This window comes from Amphiprion ocellaris, chromosome 21 (assembly GCF_022539595.1).
Source record: "Amphiprion ocellaris isolate individual 3 ecotype Okinawa chromosome 21, ASM2253959v1, whole genome shotgun sequence".
Classification (NCBI taxonomy): Eukaryota; Metazoa; Chordata; class Actinopteri; family Pomacentridae; genus Amphiprion; species Amphiprion ocellaris.
Window position 1 is genome coordinate 7,385,777 of NC_072786.1, and position 19,847 is coordinate 7,405,623.

Below are 19,847 nucleotides of genomic sequence, written 5' to 3' on the forward strand. Positions count from 1 at the left end.
TGATCTTGTTTAAATGTATAATGTTTGCATTACAGAAGTATGAAAAATTAATGATGCCCTCCCAGATAGATCCTCAGCCTGTAAATCTCTCAGCCACAGAGTCTCAGAGGGGAAACTCATTTTCTGCGGCCAATTTCTCTGGTCTTTGAACAAATACATCTTTGCCACGAGTCGGTTTGAGTCCAGAATCATTAAACATAACAATAATCATTACACAGGGTAGAAGAAAAAGCAAGAGTGGCGGGGCTTAATTTGCGCAGCATTCACTTCAAGTTTCAAACTCTTTTGAACAAAGAAAAGACATCAGGAAGCCATTGCCTTTGTTGAAGCCACTACTTTGGTGCTGGTGTTATGTGCGGTGTCCAATTTCCCAGCGCTAGCTGCACTAATGAAGCTGGTGACTCATTTAACCTCAGAAGAAAGAATTTATTACAATCTATCAGAGCAGCTGGAACATCTCAGTTTAGGTGTAATACTAATAGTGTCTGAGTCACAGTCAGTACTGTGCCCAAACAAAGTATCTACCCCTTTCTTTCTCTTGTCTCTGTTTGATTCTATTTGATCTCTTTGCTTCTCTCTTCTCCATCTTTATGACTGCATCCTGTCTTTTCTTTCTTTCTTTCTCTGTCTTCTTCCCTCCAGCTGCTCACCTCCAACTCAAGGTTGACACCTACCGCTTTTACACAGAAGTGCAGAATAAGTGCAATTTCTACCTTAAACTGTTCGTTTTTCCTTGAATGCACATCCATTTTTCTTAAGAGATGGTGCCTGATGGTGACATGAATGTGTACATTGTGAAATAAATAGATGCATTCTCTTTCTTCATCCTGCCATTTTTCTGTCTTCTCTCTACGTCAAGGAGACCTTATTGATCTTATGACTTTGTTTAAAGGCCAGCAACAATCGATAAATATGTTTCTCTTGATTTAATGTTTTGAAATAATTGATATTGTTTTGTGAGAAAGTGCTTTGCCAAATGAAAGTGTAAACACACAGATGATCCATTGTGTCGTTTTTGGAAGGAAGAAAAATAGGTGTTGAAATGTGATGCAAGAACTGTACTGGTTCAGTATATTTGCTTTAAAGGTCAATATTTTTTGTCCACAAACTCTGTTATTCTGTCTGCATCTGCACCTTCAGCTCCAGGTTTGGGTCATTTCCCATGTAAACCAGCAGGCAGTGGAGTGCAGCCAGGCGCTGAGGGTCAGTCTTACTGCTGGGGCACCTTGGGAAAAAAAAAAAAAAAAGGTGACGTAAAGCAAATTTTACCTTTAGACAACATAATCGTATACAAACGCAGACAAAGAGGCAGATGCACAGGCAGATAGCCAGCAGTCAGGGACTATATTTTGATGTATGTGCTGTTGAAAAAAAGGTGGATTTATTTTTTTTTAAATGCTTGAACAGAATGAAAAATTGTCCAAGAAACAAACAGAGAAAAGAGCCACTGCTGCATCTTTATCGAGCTAGATGGCCCCATCCGAGGCGTCTGCTGGCACGGATTCAAGTTAAAGCTAAATTTATTTCAGAAAAACTCTGCAGGTGTATGCACTCAAAAATAACTTTTCTTTTCCATCTGTCTGCTTCCTGCCTACCCACAGTATATTCCCCTATGCTCTCAAGTTCCTCGTCTATGTATATATATATATATATATATTTAACACCTAAATAATAACCCCAGCCACATACAGGTCCTTCATTTCCACAAGAAGTTTTGAATCCGGCTTACCTAGAACTTGTGCCTGATTGCAGTATCTGCAGCAGGAAGGCAGGGCAAAGCTCAGCAGTGTGGATCCTCCCACTGATCAGGTCCAACAGACAACCGCTAGGCTCTTCCTCTGCATGCAAAACTATAATATTTGACGACTGACTCTGCAGGCCCAAGTTCGCGTCTGTACCTGAGTGGCGTTGAAACAAACAGAGAGGGAGAATAAAGCTATATATCTATAAATTTAAGAACCACATCAGGAAGAAATAAGCATGCACTGTAGCTGAGAAAATGCAGCCATCACTCTGCTTGGACTCAATTTGTTCACAGAATTTCTCCTACCACAGAGGAAGAGGGAGTGACAGAGCATCTCCTGCTGCCTGGTGTTGATACAGTGGAGGATAGAACCCTGCAGATACACCAGGATGTAGTAACCTATAGAAAGAAGTAACAGGGTGCATGTTAGTATGCTTTGTGCACACCAGATATTACTATGAGGCTGTATGAGGACAGGCACATTTCATTTGTATTTGTGTTTTGAATGCAAAGGTAGGAAGTGCACACAATCTTGGATGAATTTCTAAGGTGTGCGCCTGTATTAAATTTCTCTGTGTGCACTGACCTATTGGGATGAATAGTGGATGGAGCTGTGAGGCTTTTCGGGGTGAGTCGTCACCACCCAGAGACACTCTGAACTTCTTGCTGCAGTCTGCAGGAAGTGAGAAGAACCGAATTTGTCACTTTCAAAACAGGGAAAAAAGGCAGCAATAGATAAAGAGAGGAATGGGCAAACAGCACACACATACCTTTGTGAACTAAAACCACAGTGTAGATCAGTTCCTGTTTGTCTTTGAGGGGCTGGCTGTAGCACACACACAGGCTTCCTGAAGGTAAACCGCAGGACAGTGCAGTTATGGATCACAGAGTAGATGATAGATCATGTGCATCCATGATGATATTCATAATAATCAACGAGTGTCACATGCAGCAATCGGTAAAAGAAATAGGTGTAGATTCTGTATTTGATTCCATAATCAACCAATATTTAAATGAATGAATCAAACAGTATTTCAAAAAATGGCTCACACTTTGTTTGCTGTCGAACTTCTCTTCTAATATTATTATTCTGCCTTACTTTTATCAGTTTTATTATTGAAAACTATGTCCAAAATACAACACATTCCATTTGCGGAGAAAAGAATTCAACTGATGCTGTAGTCTTCCAGCTGTAAACGATATATACATAACAAAGCCTAACTACTACAACACGAAGAAATGTTTTGCACTTCTGAAAACAAGACTTACAATGCAGTAGACGTATGCAGATTTTAGATTTCCACCCTAATTAAAGCTACTGGATGGGAGTCAGAGTAAATTCTGATTGATTCACATTCTGCTCGAGGTGGAAATTACTCTTGTATTCACATTAAAGCTAAAAAAAAAAAGGCAGTTTCATGACTGTGCAGCTCATCCCATGAATGTGATTCTGTCATTTTTTCTGTGGGCTATTTTGAGCATCTGTATTTAATCAAGTGGCAAACCACATGGGACACAGAACCTGAAGATATAGCAGAAAAGTGGCATCAGGCAGAATAGACAGATAAATTAGGAAACAGGGGAGAGGATGAGAATGGAGAGAGAAACTGGCAAATTAACTGTACAAGTCAGTTTATGTATTAATACCTCTAAATTCATTTATATATACAATTTTTTCCCTTTCTTTGGCTTTTATAGTTGTAGTTGCAGCTCTCATACTTATAATTGTCTCTCTGTAGTTATGTCTGTCTTCAAGTCTGTTTTAACTTATATCCAAAATCTAATTGCCTTTGCGGATAAATAAAGTAGGTATGAAGTGATTTTAATTAAAACTCCTCTAAAACTTTGGAAGGTAAGATGGATTTTATGATTATCTGAGCCTCAAAATGCTTTTGGGAAATCAAGCAACAGTGTTCATTGGTCAGAAGCTCATTTTAAAGTGAACATTTCCCAACAATCTTTCAAATATTGACATAAATTAAATTACAAAGTTACTTCAGGCACGATTTTCTGATCTTTGGTGGTCAAAATTACAATGTGTACATTGAGCGTACACAATACAACAATAAAACATTTTGGTGCATCATTATGGAATGCAGATTATGGCAAGAGCTTTGACTTACTTTCTTGTTTTCACAAGCAGAAACACAAAACACAGAAGTGTACAGAATTAGTCACTTAATTTGAATGGCTGTCTGTTTACAACTGATGACTGTGGGAGTATATTTATTTATATGTATATATCAGCATTGCCGGATGGGAAATGTTAAAGTATCATATCAAAGGCTTAAAATATTGTACTCTGAGGAAAATCATTGTACGAGAGCACAAATAGGCATGAATGTGAAATTTCAGAAATCACATATTTATTGAGACAAATTATGTTTTGACCAATAGTTAAAAAATTAAAAATAAAACAATACTGACGTGGTTCTGTTGTAGCCTCTTGAGTGGGCATCTTGGGAAAGTTTTAGGTTTGTAGAGGCCAAACTTATGGCCGTTAACAATCGCAGTAACCATGTTTTGTTCCATTACGTATACAGTACAGTAGCTCCTATTGTGTTTTACTTGCTTTGTAGCTCAAAGTAGAAGAACAGATTATATATAATATGATGCATCTATCTAGACTGTCCCCTCACCACTCAACAAGACTCCTACTCAAAGCCGTAAATTAAATATAAGATAATCTGAGAAGACAACTAAAGAACTTCTCTTCATCTGACCATCTGCACCAGGCACCTATTAACAAACCGGATGGATGTTTACAGCCATTACACACAATTTAATGCCCTCTGGGAGACGAAGGGAGAGGCCTCCAACCTCCCGAAGGTACCCTTAAGCTCTCGAGTGTCAGTTCTAAACTCTTCAAAGGAAAGCTGTTGAGTCTCTTGCCATGACTCGCCTCTACTCATTGGAATGAACTATACATTTTAAACATTAAATTATGTCTTATTACATTAAATGTAACATAACCAGAATAAGGACCCAAAATCTGGAATCAATAATCCTGCCGTACCAGTTTTAAACATCAACTTGGGATCTGACTGTGTATGTCTTTGTATGATAAGATAAGATAAGATAAACTTTATTGATCCCACAGTGGGGAAAGTTCACCGTTACAACAGCTCCAAGGAGAAAAAAAAATAGTATAAAGGCAGTACAGAATAAATAGAAGCACACAGTGCAAAAATGCAGAGAACATTATATATACAGAAGATTTTTTTTTTTTTTTTTAAGAAGACTATTTACATGAGGTTGAAACAGTTATTGCACATAAGTGGTAAGAATATGTGAGGGAAAAAGTGCAGCACTAACAGAGGTAGACCAGTTATACGGCGGCATTGTAAAGTCTGACTGATGTTGGGATAAACAACCTATATGTAGCACGTTGTTGTGTTATATTTTGTTAGTAAGAGTAGTAAATAAATGTTCTGTGTATGATTATTATCTGTGCTGGCATGTATTTCTTTATTTGGGGAACTGATGTCATTAAAATCAGAATTTATGACTTCTAATCATCATCTGATAAGCTATTTGAATGGTGCCCCTGATTCAAACAAGTGCAGCCTTTAAGTGTAGTTACGCTACAACCGTCACGTTAGATTAGTGAAGCTGCAACACCAATATGGTTGGTTGGTGGGTTGATGATGATCCCCACGTTAGAGTTTGATGCTCTGACTGTTGTTAATTAAATAAAGATTTCTGGTGGGCTCACTAATATTAGCCAGGAGTCAATCACTAGTAGCAAAATCATAATGTTCAGAGAGAGATATTTTCTTAGGGCTTCCTCACATGAAATCATGTAAATGCTGAAATCTAAATAGTAGTTACTCAAAGTACTAAAAAATAAAGTGAAGAAAAAAAATCACAGTAACACCAATTGTGACCTATTCAACCTCTACATGGAAGTTAAATGGCTAAAAATGAAGTGCAACAACATGATCTAATGACAAAATGAACATAAACTATGGCATTTTTGGCACTGTTGATCATACATCATACAAATACCAAAACTCATAGAAATAAAAAAAATATACATCTGAAGTCTGCTTGTATAGTCTCTGTTTGTGGTGAGCTTGGCTGCAGTAGTGAAGTATTTTAGCAATTAGCAGTTAACATTAGCATGTAGCACTAGCAAGTGTGGTGAGCTGGCTTGTATAGTTTCTTTGTCAGTGGTTAGTTTGCTTTGGACATTGTAATAATCTTGCAGCTAGCATTTTGAATTAGCACTAGCAGGTTTGGAGAGTCTATATATATATATATATATATATATATATATATATATATATATATATATATTTAAAAAAAAGTTTCTTTGTCACTTTTTAGCAGTTGGCACTAGGTATTCAGCACCTTGCACTAGTTTGCTGGTAGCATCGGCACCAGTCACTACCTGGAGCATCTCCTACATGGGCCTGGGTCAGTTGAACGTGGCAGTGCTGTTTGGATTGTGTAAGAGCAGTGTGAACTGGCGCTAGGGGGGTGAATCTGGGATGCCAGAGTTCACCGCCCAGCTTCCTGGAGGTGTTGTGGGACTAAATAGGCGAAACACCATTGAAGGGAGGTTTCCACCTGATGACCCCCAGAGATATATTAGGAATCACTGCTCACTGGTGTGTATATTGATGGGTCAGGGATCCTAGGTCCTTCATTGAGTGCGTTTCTTTCTTGTTTAGAGCACAAGTGTCTTGTGTTTAAATTAACATCTGGCAATGCTGGTATATACATGTTACTGGACAGAATTCATACAGCGATTTATGGGTCTGGATGTGTGTGAATGTCTTACCTATTCTGTTTGTGAACACTTCCATCCTAACTAGGTCCTGCTCTGGTCTCTCTGTGTGATAATGATCAAAACCCAGATTTGCAAACCTGTTGGGCAGAAAATCACAACAAAAAAAATCCCAATGTTGAATGTTTAGTGCCTTGCCAAACTAATAACTTGCATGGAACAGAAAGTACACAATGAGAAAACATATTTCTATATTATTGTATACTGGTTGCCTTACTTGACTGTGCGGAAAGAATTAGCAGGAAACTCTAATGGGAGCTCCAACTGTTGGACAGAAATATGAAGCAAAACAATTACTTCAAAATTAAACAATGAACAGAAAATGCAGAACTGTGATTATGGCACAAAGACTAGTGGTTAATTAGGCCTTGAGAAACAGAGGTGACATACCACAGTTTCACAGTTATGGTTTGGGTAGAACTGAACACATCGCAGGAAGAACTTGTCCTGTGAGAGACATGTTATGAATTTTGTATTAAATCAAAGCAAAATGGCCTTGAGATGTCTGTAGGCATATTTGTATGAACGAATATAAATCAATACAATGTTTACCTTGTGTGTGAGATAGTAGAGTCTTTGTGTGTGTCCGTCCCACTGGACCCAGCAGAAATCTTCTACTATTCGCTCTGCCGTCCTGGACAAGCGCTCGGGATTTGCCATCACCTGGTTCACACAAACACATTCATATTCAGCTTTGCAGACACACTGAATTCTTAATGCAAAGCTCCCCGGGAGGATAACACACACTCACACAGTATAGTTTATGGCTTGAGGTTGAAACAATATATTCTTTTCACTGGGTTATGTAAATACGTTCCAACTGTTTTATTTATTAATTACTAAATTTGTGCACCCTCGGAAAGAATTTATATGTCCACAAAACTGCACGGAACCAAGCAGCCACAAAATCCTTCATGTAATTTATAGCTTAACTTAGGCAACTATCCACAGATACTTCCATCATAAATAAAAAATAGCTTGCTAAAATGAGCAATGTGTGACTTACCACCCTATAACCTTCCTGCTTGGTCAGCAACACATGGTACAGATCCACATCTGAAACACACAAAAGTATAATTATGCAACTACAACTCTAGTCAGTTTAAAGATCCCATATTGTTTCTCATTTCAGCAAAATACTTAAACTCATATATCCTCAGAATGTCTCAGTTTTTCCCGCATCAAACACTGCAAAGACGGTTCATTTCACTGTAACTCCACTCCACCAAACTGGTTGTTTCAGTTCTGTTGCTTTAAATGCAGTTAAGCGGCTGCTATCCACGCCCCCTTCAGGAAGAAAACCCTCTCTGCATCAGTGATTGACAGCACTGAGCAAAAAGTTGCCCACCAAGCAGCTAACAGAGACGTGAATAACTGGGAGAGACCAAAACTTTCTATCAGTTCTGTCTCTCTAAACAAGCATTTAACACAGAAATAATAGCAATTTTGCATTGCAGCACTTGTTTTTAACTCAAAAATATCTTCCACTGTATGAAAATGCAGTATATGTGAGCACAGACAGCAGAAGAGAAGCAAAAAGATGGAAATATGAGCCAAGGTTAAGTTGACAGGTGACATGAAAACACAGTATGAGTTTATTGGTTTCAAACTAGTCTTAAAGTTTCCACACTCTCTAAAAGCCATTTATAATTTCCACAGAGCTCTTTCCTGTGGTCATGCCATCAAAGCTAATGGTAACGTTGGCCACATTAGCTGTGCAACATTCTAACACAAAGGATTTTCCTATTGTTGTGGTCACATTATGATCAAAAATAAAAGTAATCCAGTGGATCTTCACTTGCTCGGATGCTGGGAGTGCATGAATACTCTTGTGCTCACTCTTGCAGCCAACAGTAGAACATTTGGCATGCGTTGTTTGTGGCTGAGGCATTTTATAGTTCAGAGAAAGAGCTCTAGAAAGCCAGTAAACCTGGTAGACTGTGAGGCAGCTACTCTTTCTGAAGGCTCACCTCAGATGCAGCAGAAAGTAAGGGGGTAGGATTATAGTTTGAGCTAGACGACTACTGGTGCTCACAGAAACATTATTACTAGCTTGTAAAGCTAGGAGACTGTCTAGTTGTGAGGGGGATTGAGGACTGGCAGAAGTCTTCCTATCTTAACAGCTTTTACTTTACACCTAAGTTTATAACAATCACGACACAAATAAAAATAGATTTTCACCATATGGGACCTTTCATGTATCTCCAAGTAACACTGTTTTCCTCAACAAATCTAAAAACCCAGATTATTTCTCTTTGGTTTCATGTTTTAATTTGCGGATGGTTAAGAAATGTAGCGTAAACAACAAAGACTTACATCCATCTTCAGTCAGCAGCAGCAGATGGCTCTCCAGCACTGATCTCCTGTCAGTGTCTTGATGAAGGAACTAGAAAAAGGCCCCAAAGAAACTACATGAGTGATTCAGAACATTTACTAGATGAAGAAATGCGGTCGCTGATTTCCATGTTTTAATGAAAGGCTGAAAAACACAGACATTTATATTATCACAGAAGTAAACAGAAGCATAAAAGATAAAGTGATTCAAACAAAGTGACAGAATGAGAGCGAGAGACCAGAGACCTTCTGGTAAGCTCATAAAAGACTCTATGACACTTTCAGCTCTAATGCTCCATAACTGCACTGTCAGCTCGTAGTTGCAGTAAAACCTGAAAGAAAGCGGCCAAAACAACACAGACACATATACACTGTACCTGCACTTTGACTCTGCAGTCCACCGCCTTGAGGACTTTAGTGTTGTTGATGGGATGGATCTCAATCAGGAGGGTTAGACACTTTGAAACTACGAAGATGATGAAATGTTTTATTCAAAAAAAGAGAATGAAATGTTAATGTTACAACCTCTGAATCCACAGAATATGCCAGCAGGTTTGAAAGGTATATTGTTTTTTTATTTTTTTTTTAAATCATCAAAATGACACCATTGAATGGAGCTTGAAACTGTATAAACAGAAAGAATCGCAGTCTTACTCATCTGTGATGAGCTGTTCTGTTGGGAAATTTGACCAAATCTAGCCTTAAAACTATATCTAAGTAAAATCACTTTATTCTAAATGTCTTATTTTTTGGAAAAGCGCTTTATCAATAAAATTTATTATTATTATTATTATTATTATTATTATTTTATTAAAAATGCCAAAAATAAAATGTTGGCACTAACCAGATTCTGTCAAAATCAAAAAAAATCTGCACCATGAAACCATCTGTGACTTAGCTGCAGTCACGTCACAAAAATTCAGGGGCTGTTTGGCTGAACTGGGCTGAACTGCAGGCTGTGTTTGTTTATACAGTCCAGATAGGAGCAAATTATAGAAACAAATCTTTCTTTGATTTATTTTTTCCAGTATTCGGAACACATGTGGGCACTTGGAAAATATTGCACATGAGGATTTCAAGTTCTTTAATGTTGCACTGCAAAAACTCATAATCTTACAAAGTCTGTTTGTCTTATTTTTAGTCAAACTGTCTCATCCCACTTGATTTAAGATAAATTCTTGTTGTTTTAAGACAACGCATCTTAAATATCTTGTTAAGTCAAACAATCTTGAAATTATCTTGTTTTGAGTTGAATTGTACAAGGAAACTCAAAATAACTTTAGCCCTCGTGTCATCCTGCAGGTGAAAATTGACCAGTATTAAAGTTTGAAAATGTAGTAAAAAATTATTTTGAGAGTTAAACTTCTGATGTCCACATTTTCAACATTTTTGGGAAATCTTTAAAGATTTTTGGTGGAAAAAAAGAAATGTTAAAAATGTTTCTTAAGAATATTCACAAAAAATCAAATAAATATAAAGTTTAAAACTGACCTGAGATCAGATGAAGGTTAAAACTGACCTGAGGTTAGATCAATGTAAAGCTTAAAACTGAACTGAGATCAGATCAATATGAAGATTAAAACTGACCTGAGATCAGATCAATACAAAGTTAATTATAAAGATTAAAAGTGACCTGAGATCAGATCAACATAAAGTTTAAAACTGACCTGAGATCAGATGAAGTTTAAAACTGACCTGAGATCAGATAAAGTTTAAAACTGACCTGAGATCAAGTTAAAGCTGACCTGGGATCAGATTGATATGAAGTTTAATATAAAGATTAAAACTGACCTGAGATCAGATAAATGTAAAGTTTAATATAAACATTAAAACAGACCTGAGATCAGATAAATATGATGTTAAATATAAAGATTAAAACTGACCTGAGATCAGATAAATGTAAATTTAAATATGAAGTTCAAAACTGATCTGAGATCAGATCAATATGAAGTTTAATATAAACCTTTAAAACTGACCTGAGATCAGATTGATATGAAGTTCAATATAAACGTTTAAAACTGACCTGAGATCAGATAAATGCAAAGTTAAATATAAAGTTTAAAACTGACCTGAGATCAGATTGATATGAAGTTTATTATAAAGATTAAAACTGACCTGAGATCAGATAAATGTAAAGTTTAATATAAAGTTTAAAACTGACCTGAGATCAGATGAATGTAAAGTTTAATATAAACGTTTAAAACTGACCTGAGATCAGATAAATATGATGTTAAATATAAAGTTTAAAACTGACCTGAGATCAGATAAATGTAAATTTAAATATAAAGTTCAAAACTGATCTGAGATCAGATGAATGTAAATTTAAATATCAAGTTTAAAACTGATGGGAAATCAGATCAATATGAAGTTTAATATGAACGTTTAAAACTGACCTGACATCAGATTGATATGAAGTTTAATATAAACATTAAAACTGACCTGAGATCAGATAAATGTAAAGTGAAGTATAAAGTTTAAAACTGACCTGAGATCAGATAAATGTAAAGTTAAATATAAACATTAAAACTGACCTGAGATCAGATCAGTATGAAGTTAAATATAAAGATTAAAACAGACCTGAGATCAGATAAATATGATGTTAAATATAAAGATTAAAACTGACCTGAGATCAGATAAATGTAAATTTAAATATAAAGTTCAAAACTGATCTGAGATCAGATCAATATGAAGTTAAATATAAAGTTCAAAGCTGACCTGAGATCAGATAAATGTAAAGTTAAAAGTTCAAAACTGAACTGAGATCAGACAGTTTAAAACTGAACTGAGATACATATGAAGGTTTTGCAAATTTTCAGAAATTTCAGGATTTTTTTTGCTGATTTTTTGGATTTTTTTCAGAAAATATTATAGAATATAATAGAAACAATAGTGTTTGGCGCCCGTAAATGAAGACAACAGGAGGGTTAATACATCTCAAATTAGGAGGTTACATGAAAGCGAAAATCTATTTTGTGTGAAAAACTGCTTTTTTTTTAAGCATATCTGGCTCATTTTAAGACACCTCATCTTGACAATCCTGGTAAAATATTGCTTAAAATAAGTTTTCCCAGCTAATTTTGAGATTTCAAGATTCTAAATATCATGTCTTATTTCAAGAAATCTTACCAAGCCATTTTTCACTTGTTCTATTGGCAGATTTTTTCACTTATTTCAAGGTAAAAGTTAATTGAAATAAGTTTTTTTTCTTGTTTTGAGAGGGGCATTTTTTCCAGTGTGATAAAAAAAAAATTCAAACCAATACACCTTTTGTTTTTCTTTTTTATTATTTATAGCATCATAAGTTGGTGTTCATAGGGTTAAGTGAAACAGAAAGAAAAAGATCTTGCATCTTACTTGGGTTGAGGCGGTCATATCCTCTGGTATTTTGTGCCAAGCTGACAGCTATGTGACAAAAAGGCACAGTTAGGTGTTAAGTGACTGAGTTTACATACGTTTCCTCCACAAATCAGTCATCTTTAACTATGATTTGCACCACTACTAACCTGTCACAGACTACCATTGTGTTGTACTTCATGCATAGCTATGTACCATTTTTGTGTGATTATATTTGTAATGATGCACATTGCAGTGAAAATGAATCTCCCCTTACAGGCAGTAAAGTCTAACTTACTCACTAATTAGCACTCAAACTGCATCCCTGCTCTTGTACTTGTGAGTCCCTGTGTTGCAAGATCATAACGTTGCCTTGATGCTGCTGAACTGCTCTCCAGACGCCGACATTTAAAGTTGATTTGGGGTCAAGAACCCGGTATTGTTAACGGTGTCTGCTGCAGATAAATTCATTATCTGCGCATTACAGAGGCTCACCTAACAGCGTCTCCTCCTTGTTCAGGGAGCAGCTGCTGACGCACACCTGCTTGTCAAATGTGTACAGGAGCTGTAGGATAAAATACACACACACACACACACACATAGTACAGCAGCATGGGAATGAGTCTGTGGAGATACAGCCGCACACAAAAAAAGGAAAATCTGCAGTATTGAAGGAGAGTAGATATGAGAGATGTGCACAATACCTTGTTCTGTTTGCTGCTGGAGTCGTATTTCCCGATCCTGGTGGTACCTGTTGCTCCCTGTCAGAACAGAAAAGAACACCATCTTTTGTGTCATTACATCAATCAGACTGAGGTCAATAATTCCAATCTGGCTAGAATAAGAAGCTCCACTTCCCCAAAGGCGTCTTCCACCACATCAGTATGTCTAGAAAGCCACGCTTGACCTCTTTATTACCTTGTCTGACCCTGCTGATTATCCTGACCCGACCTGCTTCACTTCAATCCAGCACATTTGTGGGTTCAAAAGGTTTGAAATAAAAGGAATTCTGCTCTAAACCCCACAGCGCAGCCAGGCATGCATAAAACTTTGAACCTTGTACTAAAAAAAGAGATTATTTTCTCTTTGCAGGCTGCACACCGTCTTTAACCTCCTAAACCCACACACTCTTCGGAGGGTCTATCATTAAAAATTTACTCTGTGCAGAGGAGCGCGGTTCAACACACAAGACTTATGTTTTAAATTCTACTATGGAGCCCAAGATTTCCAAATATATACCGAATGTGTTGAGCTGAATTATAGCGAAATAAAAAAGAATATAAGAGTTCTCATTTAATGGCTTTCATTTGAAGATGAATGGTGGAGACATCAGAAAACTGCATCTGGGATTTGAATATTTCACTCACTATAGCTTCAGTGAGGAAGTGGGACAAGCAGATGCAAAATCATTTTCAAACAGTTTGCATTTAAGAGCCATTTAAGCAACAGCAACATGATAAAATGTGCAGTTTATGCGTTGAATGTATTCTATTCTTTAAATTCAACATGCATGTCTAATGATTTCACATTCTCTGGCCGAAGTGCCACAAAAACGTCAACATAATCCAATTATAGTAGCAGTAAATAAAGTGGAAAAGATGCAGGTTTAGCACAACAACACTGCTTTAATTAGGATTCACTTTATATGCAGCGCCTTCACTGTGGTCGTACCTTCCAGGAGTAAAGGATGCCCCCATCTCTCTCGATGTTCAGGATACGAATGTCCACTGCTTCAGAGTATTCTGCAGACACAGCATCATTATTATGAACGCAGTGAGCTTATCGCCTCTACAGCGTGTAGCCTGACAGCTCCTTAGTGTCCCTGCCGCTGCTCAGCAAACTGAGCGTGAGGCTAAATCAGTATATAGTCTGTTTCCACTAGGCTTTCATTCATTCAAGGTGTGGAGGCCTCATTAACAAAGCAGCTGAGTAAAAAATGAAGGCACACAGATTAAAAAACATGAATAGCAATAAATATTAAAAAGGCAAAGTTAGCAAAATATTAGAGCATGAAAAAAAACAATAAATCGACTAAAGCAGCTGGAGGTAAAACAAGATGAAATTAAAAACCTGAACTGCCCTCATGATAAAAAAAAAGGTTATTTCAGGTTGCAAAGTGCTGGATTTGCCAACAGCTGGCACCTGCAACATAATCCAATCACCTGAGCGTGTATGTAAATGCCTACATTAAAAGACCGTAAAGAAGTAACGTAACGCGACTGATAAATAAATAAAACCCCGTTGTCTATCACGCTGTGCACAGAGAGTTAGAGCCACCCGACCTTAGCATGCAGCCCACGGTGATGAGTACTGTAATTATCAGCAGTAATAAATCTTAATGCAGAGCAATAAACAGTGTCCAAGGGCTTAGGAGTCACTGCTGAGGTGTGCATGTATAAAATGTCACCATAATCCGGTAGAAAAGTGGCCTCAGTTGTGATGTATTCCGGTAAAAGAAGCCAAGTTTTAGTTGCATGTAGTTGCCAGTCAGCTTCTCCTCGATGCAGTTTTGAATGTTTGTTCAGTTAGTACACAAGCACCAAGATCATGATGTTAATAAATACACAGTAATATGCAATTATTACTTATTATTCTTGTTATTTTTACTGTAATACTGTATTGAGACTTTGTAATACTCTTTTTTAATGTAAAATACCAGCGATTTTGCACCTTATTTCTTCCGCTAGCAACAATTTGCATGTTTTTTTTGTTTTTTTTTACATTATTTGCCTTATTTTTCTTAAATGCAACATCTATCTGTCTGCTAAACAGTCATTTCTATGTATGAGCTCAGAATAGAGTTTATAATATAAATGCAAAACATGTTACTGTTGACGTTTTATTGCCTAGATACTGTATGATACATCATATTTGATCCTGCAGTCTTATGCACTAGAAATTGACAGTGAAAATGCACGGCATCATCATGACATTTTCTCCAGTTATTACTACTAATAATATTTTTACTGCAATACTGAATTGAGACATTTTAATAGTCTTTTTTAATGTAAAATACCAGCAAGATTTTGCAGTTTATTTTTTTCTCTCAGTGTAATTTGCACATTATCTTGCATGTTATTGTCCTGATTTTTCTTAAATTTGACATGTGTAAGCCACAGGACAGCTTGCATGTCTTCAATAAAGTATCTATCTATCTATCTATCTATCTATCTTAAAATACATGTGCAAAATATGCTACTGTTGACATCTTATTGCTAAATGATACTTGTTAGTTGATCCTGCATGCTTATGCACAAGTAACTGTCACTAAAAATGCAAGGTATCAATCATTATTATTGTTTACTATTATTAATATTGCTGTTATACCACATATAGACTTTTAAATACTGTTATGCATGATTTTGCACCTTATTTCTTCTACCGACACGATATACATGTTATTTTACACATTGTTTTCCTTATATTACTTAAAAGTAACACGTGTGAGCTCCTGCTTACCTTGAATTTCCCCAAATATATTTGATACTGCAGTCTTATGCACAAGTAACTGCCACTGAAAATGATGGTGACGGTAGACGGTGAAACAGCGCCATCTTGTGTTAAACACGCAAAATGGTTGTAATTACAGGAATTAAGCTAAAGTTGTCAGTTGTACACAGCTAGCTTAAAAAAGACACCCTGAAATTAACTTTTTTGGTTATAATTGTAGACTTTTTAAACCACTTATGAGAAAAACAGCAAAAACGAGTTAACTTGAAAAGGATAAGTTTAACTTAGCTGTTTATTAATGAGGAATAAACCCCCCAAAAAAGACGCTGACCGTAAACACCTGAACGCCTCACCTTTGACTCGACACACCGACGCCTCCTTCCTGAGGATGTCCGACACCACATCTCTGTTCAGGTCAAACTTCGGCTTTAACTTCAGCATGTGTTCGCCTTACTGTCTCTAGTTTTCACCTTAAAAAAGCCCACTTTCTTTTACGAGCAGTCCCGGAGTAGAGGCGGCACCTTACGGCTGCTGTCTGTCTCTGTCTGCTTCACATCATGTGACCGAAAGTTTGTTCGCTAACTTTGGACTCCAGTGAACGCATCAGAGCTCTCAGGTACATATTTAACTTTCTGCTGTTTCCTTCCTGACTTCAGGAAATGTGTGTGTTTTTATTGACATGCGGAAATGTCACGCCGTCCCGAAGTTCGCTCCTCCCTCCTCTGCGATCACACAGCGGGGAGAGTCGCTGCAATAGGCCGAGGAGAGCATCCGTCCGGCGGGTTGGAATCTCTCACCGCCCCGGTGGAAGCTGCACCCTCCGGCAGGCACTTCACAGAGTGTGGTAGAGTTATATTCCAACACTTTTCTTATTCCTTGCGGAGAAATGCAGCACAATACATTCACCCAAGTATTATAGTCCACTTTAGTACAAATTCAAGGTACTTGTACTCGTCTTTAGTACTCCAATTTCATGCAACTTTACATTTCTACTCCACTAAATCACAGTAGCAAATATTATACTTTTAATTCCACTACATTTGTCTCACAGCTTTAGTTACTAATAAGTTTCTAGATTAAAATTTCCATTGTGACAAAAAAACATGCATCTTCAAATAAAACTAATCTAATAATAGATATCTGTCCATTGCATTACTTGGACATGTAGCACTGGACTCTAATTTCCTCATTCACTGTCATTTTATTCAATTTAAGAAAGTTTTTCTGTTCTATTCAATTCTGTATAAACTGTGAGATTAATAGTTCCTTCCTTCATTGGTCACGAACAAACACAAAGAAGATTCTTCTACTTCTTAAGGTACATAAACAGTCCTAAACATGAATATAAATGCAGCATGTAATATTTTTTGTGTTTTATCTGTTGTTTTTAACATAGGGGAATCAGTATTTGTTGTTGCGACATATCTACAATAGAACTGACATCATGAATGAAACAACCAAGTATGCGCCATATTGGACATGATCATTTATATATCAATAGTGGGTTCATAGGACAGATATCACAAATCAATAAAAATCTGTGATGTGTACAGGTTATGAGGTTGTCGATGCTGCTTGTGGATTGTTGTCTCACGCTTCCTGAAGGGCTCGGTGAAGTTGATGGACGTTTTAAAAGGCAGGGTCACATTGTCAGTCGCTTCAATCCAGTGTGCGTCATGTGGCAGATTGTCTCTTGTACTTTACTGTTTGACGAGTTGGTTTAGGTGATGAATGGTGTTGTATACATTCAAGTGCCTGGCTATGGCCTTAGCCTTTTCCGTCTTTCTCTCGTCATTTGGGGCATCTTGTCATTTGAATAAAACTGCTTTTTTTTTAAGGTGGACTTTTATAGTTATTGGTCAAAGAGTGTCTGGTCACACTATCTGATCATTGTAGGTCGAGTGTTTGTCAGAGGTTCAACAATTCAAACACTATTACATTTATAAATGAGATGTTAAACCTTTTCTCTAACTCAGAAAACAAGTCCATTTGGCTGCTCTGTTTATATTTTTGTGGATTATACTTTGTCACCAAGCTAAAAATGGGTCTGTTATTCATGATAAAGTTGACTTTATAGAGATTTGTGGCTCCTGCAAGACAGACAGTGACACAGCAGACATATGATGCTCTAAAACGATACAATGCATTACTTTATCTACCAAACAGTGTGTAAAGTAGTTAAAACTGAATAAACAGCAAAATACAACATATACGTTAATTCAGCAGTAATATGAATCCAAGCAATACTGACAAGGAACATTTTCTGCAGAGTAAGTACTTTCACTTCTGTTATCTTTAAAATGCTACTTTGGTAAAATTTTGAATGCAGGATTTTAACTCGTAGTGTTTTCATAGTGTAGTGTTGCCACCTTTAGTTAAGTAAATTGTCCAAATGATTGGGTTTTGTAAGTTATTTCAAAGCCTGGTTAAGTGTATTTTACCCCAGCAGCATGCTGATGAATTAATTCATGTGAAACTGAAACAATAACACAAACACTACATTTTCTGCACCTCAAAAAATAAGGGAATAGATGTTTTGTCAAATGTTAAAGCTAATACTGCTAAAACAACTAATCGATAAATTGACAAGTTGAAACCACAGACAAGAAACTTTGTCTGTGCAGTGGATTAAATGTTAGATATTTCTTTCTTTTTAAGAATGTTGATCTTTAAACATGTCTTGAGGGTCTTTAAAAATATGACGAACGATTCATTAATAATTTTGTTGTTTTTAAAATATTCTCTGACATCTTCGATTTGAGGATTTTACATTTTTTTGTCATCGCAAATCAAAAGCCTACATTTGGATTTTGGACTGTTGGTTAGCAACATTAGCAATATATATAACATATGTTTGGATTTTTTTTTCCCCGTGTGGTTACTGTGAGTTTAGTGCTTACAGGAGCTTCTAGGAGACCAAATTCTCAAAAGTAGGAGAAAAAACCCCAGAGAAATCCAAAACACCAGAGTCCCTGTAGGAATATCAGAGACTTCAAAAACTGCTGGACAGTCTTTCTTTATGTATTTGTTTTTTTTTCACCCCTCTTTAGAAGTAACCTTAGATACTTTAAGATACTTAGATACTTGGATGTCAGGAGGTGAAAGCTGGAGAAAAGTCATCCAAACAGTAAGACAAGTACCAATCTGTAAAATCCAAAAATAGATGTAAAATGCAGCCAAACTGATTGAAAGATACCACATGCTCACGCTCAGCACTTTGTTCTCTCTCCTATTTATTCAGAGTATTTGTGTAGCAGTGTCTTGCCCTCATTTTCCTTTATTTTTGGTATATTTTGTCATGAAGAAAAGGAATGGGTTGACACATGCGCTGCACTGAAAACAGTTAAGTCCACTGAGAATACTCTGTGTGTTTCTTTTGTGTTTCGCCCTCTTTCATGTGATAAAATCTACACTCTGCACAGTTTTCTCTTCATGACGCAGAGAAAATGTGAACAAAGACTTATTATTAATAACCAAAATATATTTGCAAATGTCACAGAGGACTAAGTCTACTGATCAAGATAACCAACTCAGCCATCCACTGAAACCACACAGTGTCTTTGTGGCTACTAAATATGATGTTATTATGTATGTTTTTACCATATCAGTTTCCTTCCAGGCGCATGAAGGACTGTGTGTGTATTTTATCCAAGAAACCACTGATGAAAACTTCTCCTGCTGCTCTCATTCCCTCAATAATGCTACATGCTACTACTGTACTGAGTGATACACTGATCCAGGCAGGTTTCTACATTTAAAACACACATTATATATTCCATTATACACACGATTATACAGCATGTATGCTTTAGAAATCATACAAGATGGAAATGAGTAAAAGTAAGTATTATAGCACTATTTTAAAACCGGAAAAAATGGTGTATGGATTGGAAATTAAATACTGTATTATCCAATATGTCTTCAGAATGAATCGAATTAAAAAGGAAAGTACTGTAAATGTTGCCTTAAATTATTTATTTGTTGATTTACATGCTTTAAATTACTCCCAGGGAACAAATAATAAAAGATTGAATTGAGTCGAATTTAAAAGGTATCCAAATCATTTATTATTTTAATTTTGAGTGCTATATCTTTCCTCACACGGAACAAACTGTAGATGGGATGAATACCATCCCATCTACCCTAGGCCCTTTTAAATTTTGTCAGAGTGAGTTTTATGTCATTTGACTGGGG

The 19,847-nt window shown here is 36.5% G+C and overlaps 1 protein-coding gene across 1 annotated transcript in view; it reads right to left on the minus strand.

Moving 5' to 3' along the window:
* Positions 1 to 16,366, minus strand: part of gsap (gamma-secretase activating protein) — a 51,163-nt gene extending 34,797 nt beyond the window's left edge. Inside the window, exons 1-17 of the mRNA XM_023285796.3 lie at positions 16,007 to 16,366; positions 13,875 to 13,945; positions 12,908 to 12,964; positions 12,699 to 12,768; positions 12,225 to 12,272; positions 9,248 to 9,336; positions 8,853 to 8,922; positions 7,543 to 7,592; positions 7,089 to 7,199; positions 6,927 to 6,983; positions 6,754 to 6,800; positions 6,531 to 6,616; positions 2,515 to 2,592; positions 2,331 to 2,417; positions 2,051 to 2,143; positions 1,730 to 1,898; positions 1,135 to 1,225 (exon numbers count right to left, since the gene is read on the minus strand). Of these exons, the coding sequence (XP_023141564.2) occupies positions 1,135 to 1,225; positions 1,730 to 1,898; positions 2,051 to 2,143; positions 2,331 to 2,417; positions 2,515 to 2,592; positions 6,531 to 6,616; positions 6,754 to 6,800; positions 6,927 to 6,983; positions 7,089 to 7,199; positions 7,543 to 7,592; positions 8,853 to 8,922; positions 9,248 to 9,336; positions 12,225 to 12,272; positions 12,699 to 12,768; positions 12,908 to 12,964; positions 13,875 to 13,945; positions 16,007 to 16,094 (1,362 nt within the window). The 5' untranslated portion in view covers positions 16,095 to 16,366. The remainder of the gene's footprint in view (positions 1 to 1,134; positions 1,226 to 1,729; positions 1,899 to 2,050; positions 2,144 to 2,330; positions 2,418 to 2,514; positions 2,593 to 6,530; positions 6,617 to 6,753; positions 6,801 to 6,926; positions 6,984 to 7,088; positions 7,200 to 7,542; positions 7,593 to 8,852; positions 8,923 to 9,247; positions 9,337 to 12,224; positions 12,273 to 12,698; positions 12,769 to 12,907; positions 12,965 to 13,874; positions 13,946 to 16,006) is intronic.
* Between the last annotated feature and the right edge of the window lie 3,481 nt (positions 16,367 to 19,847).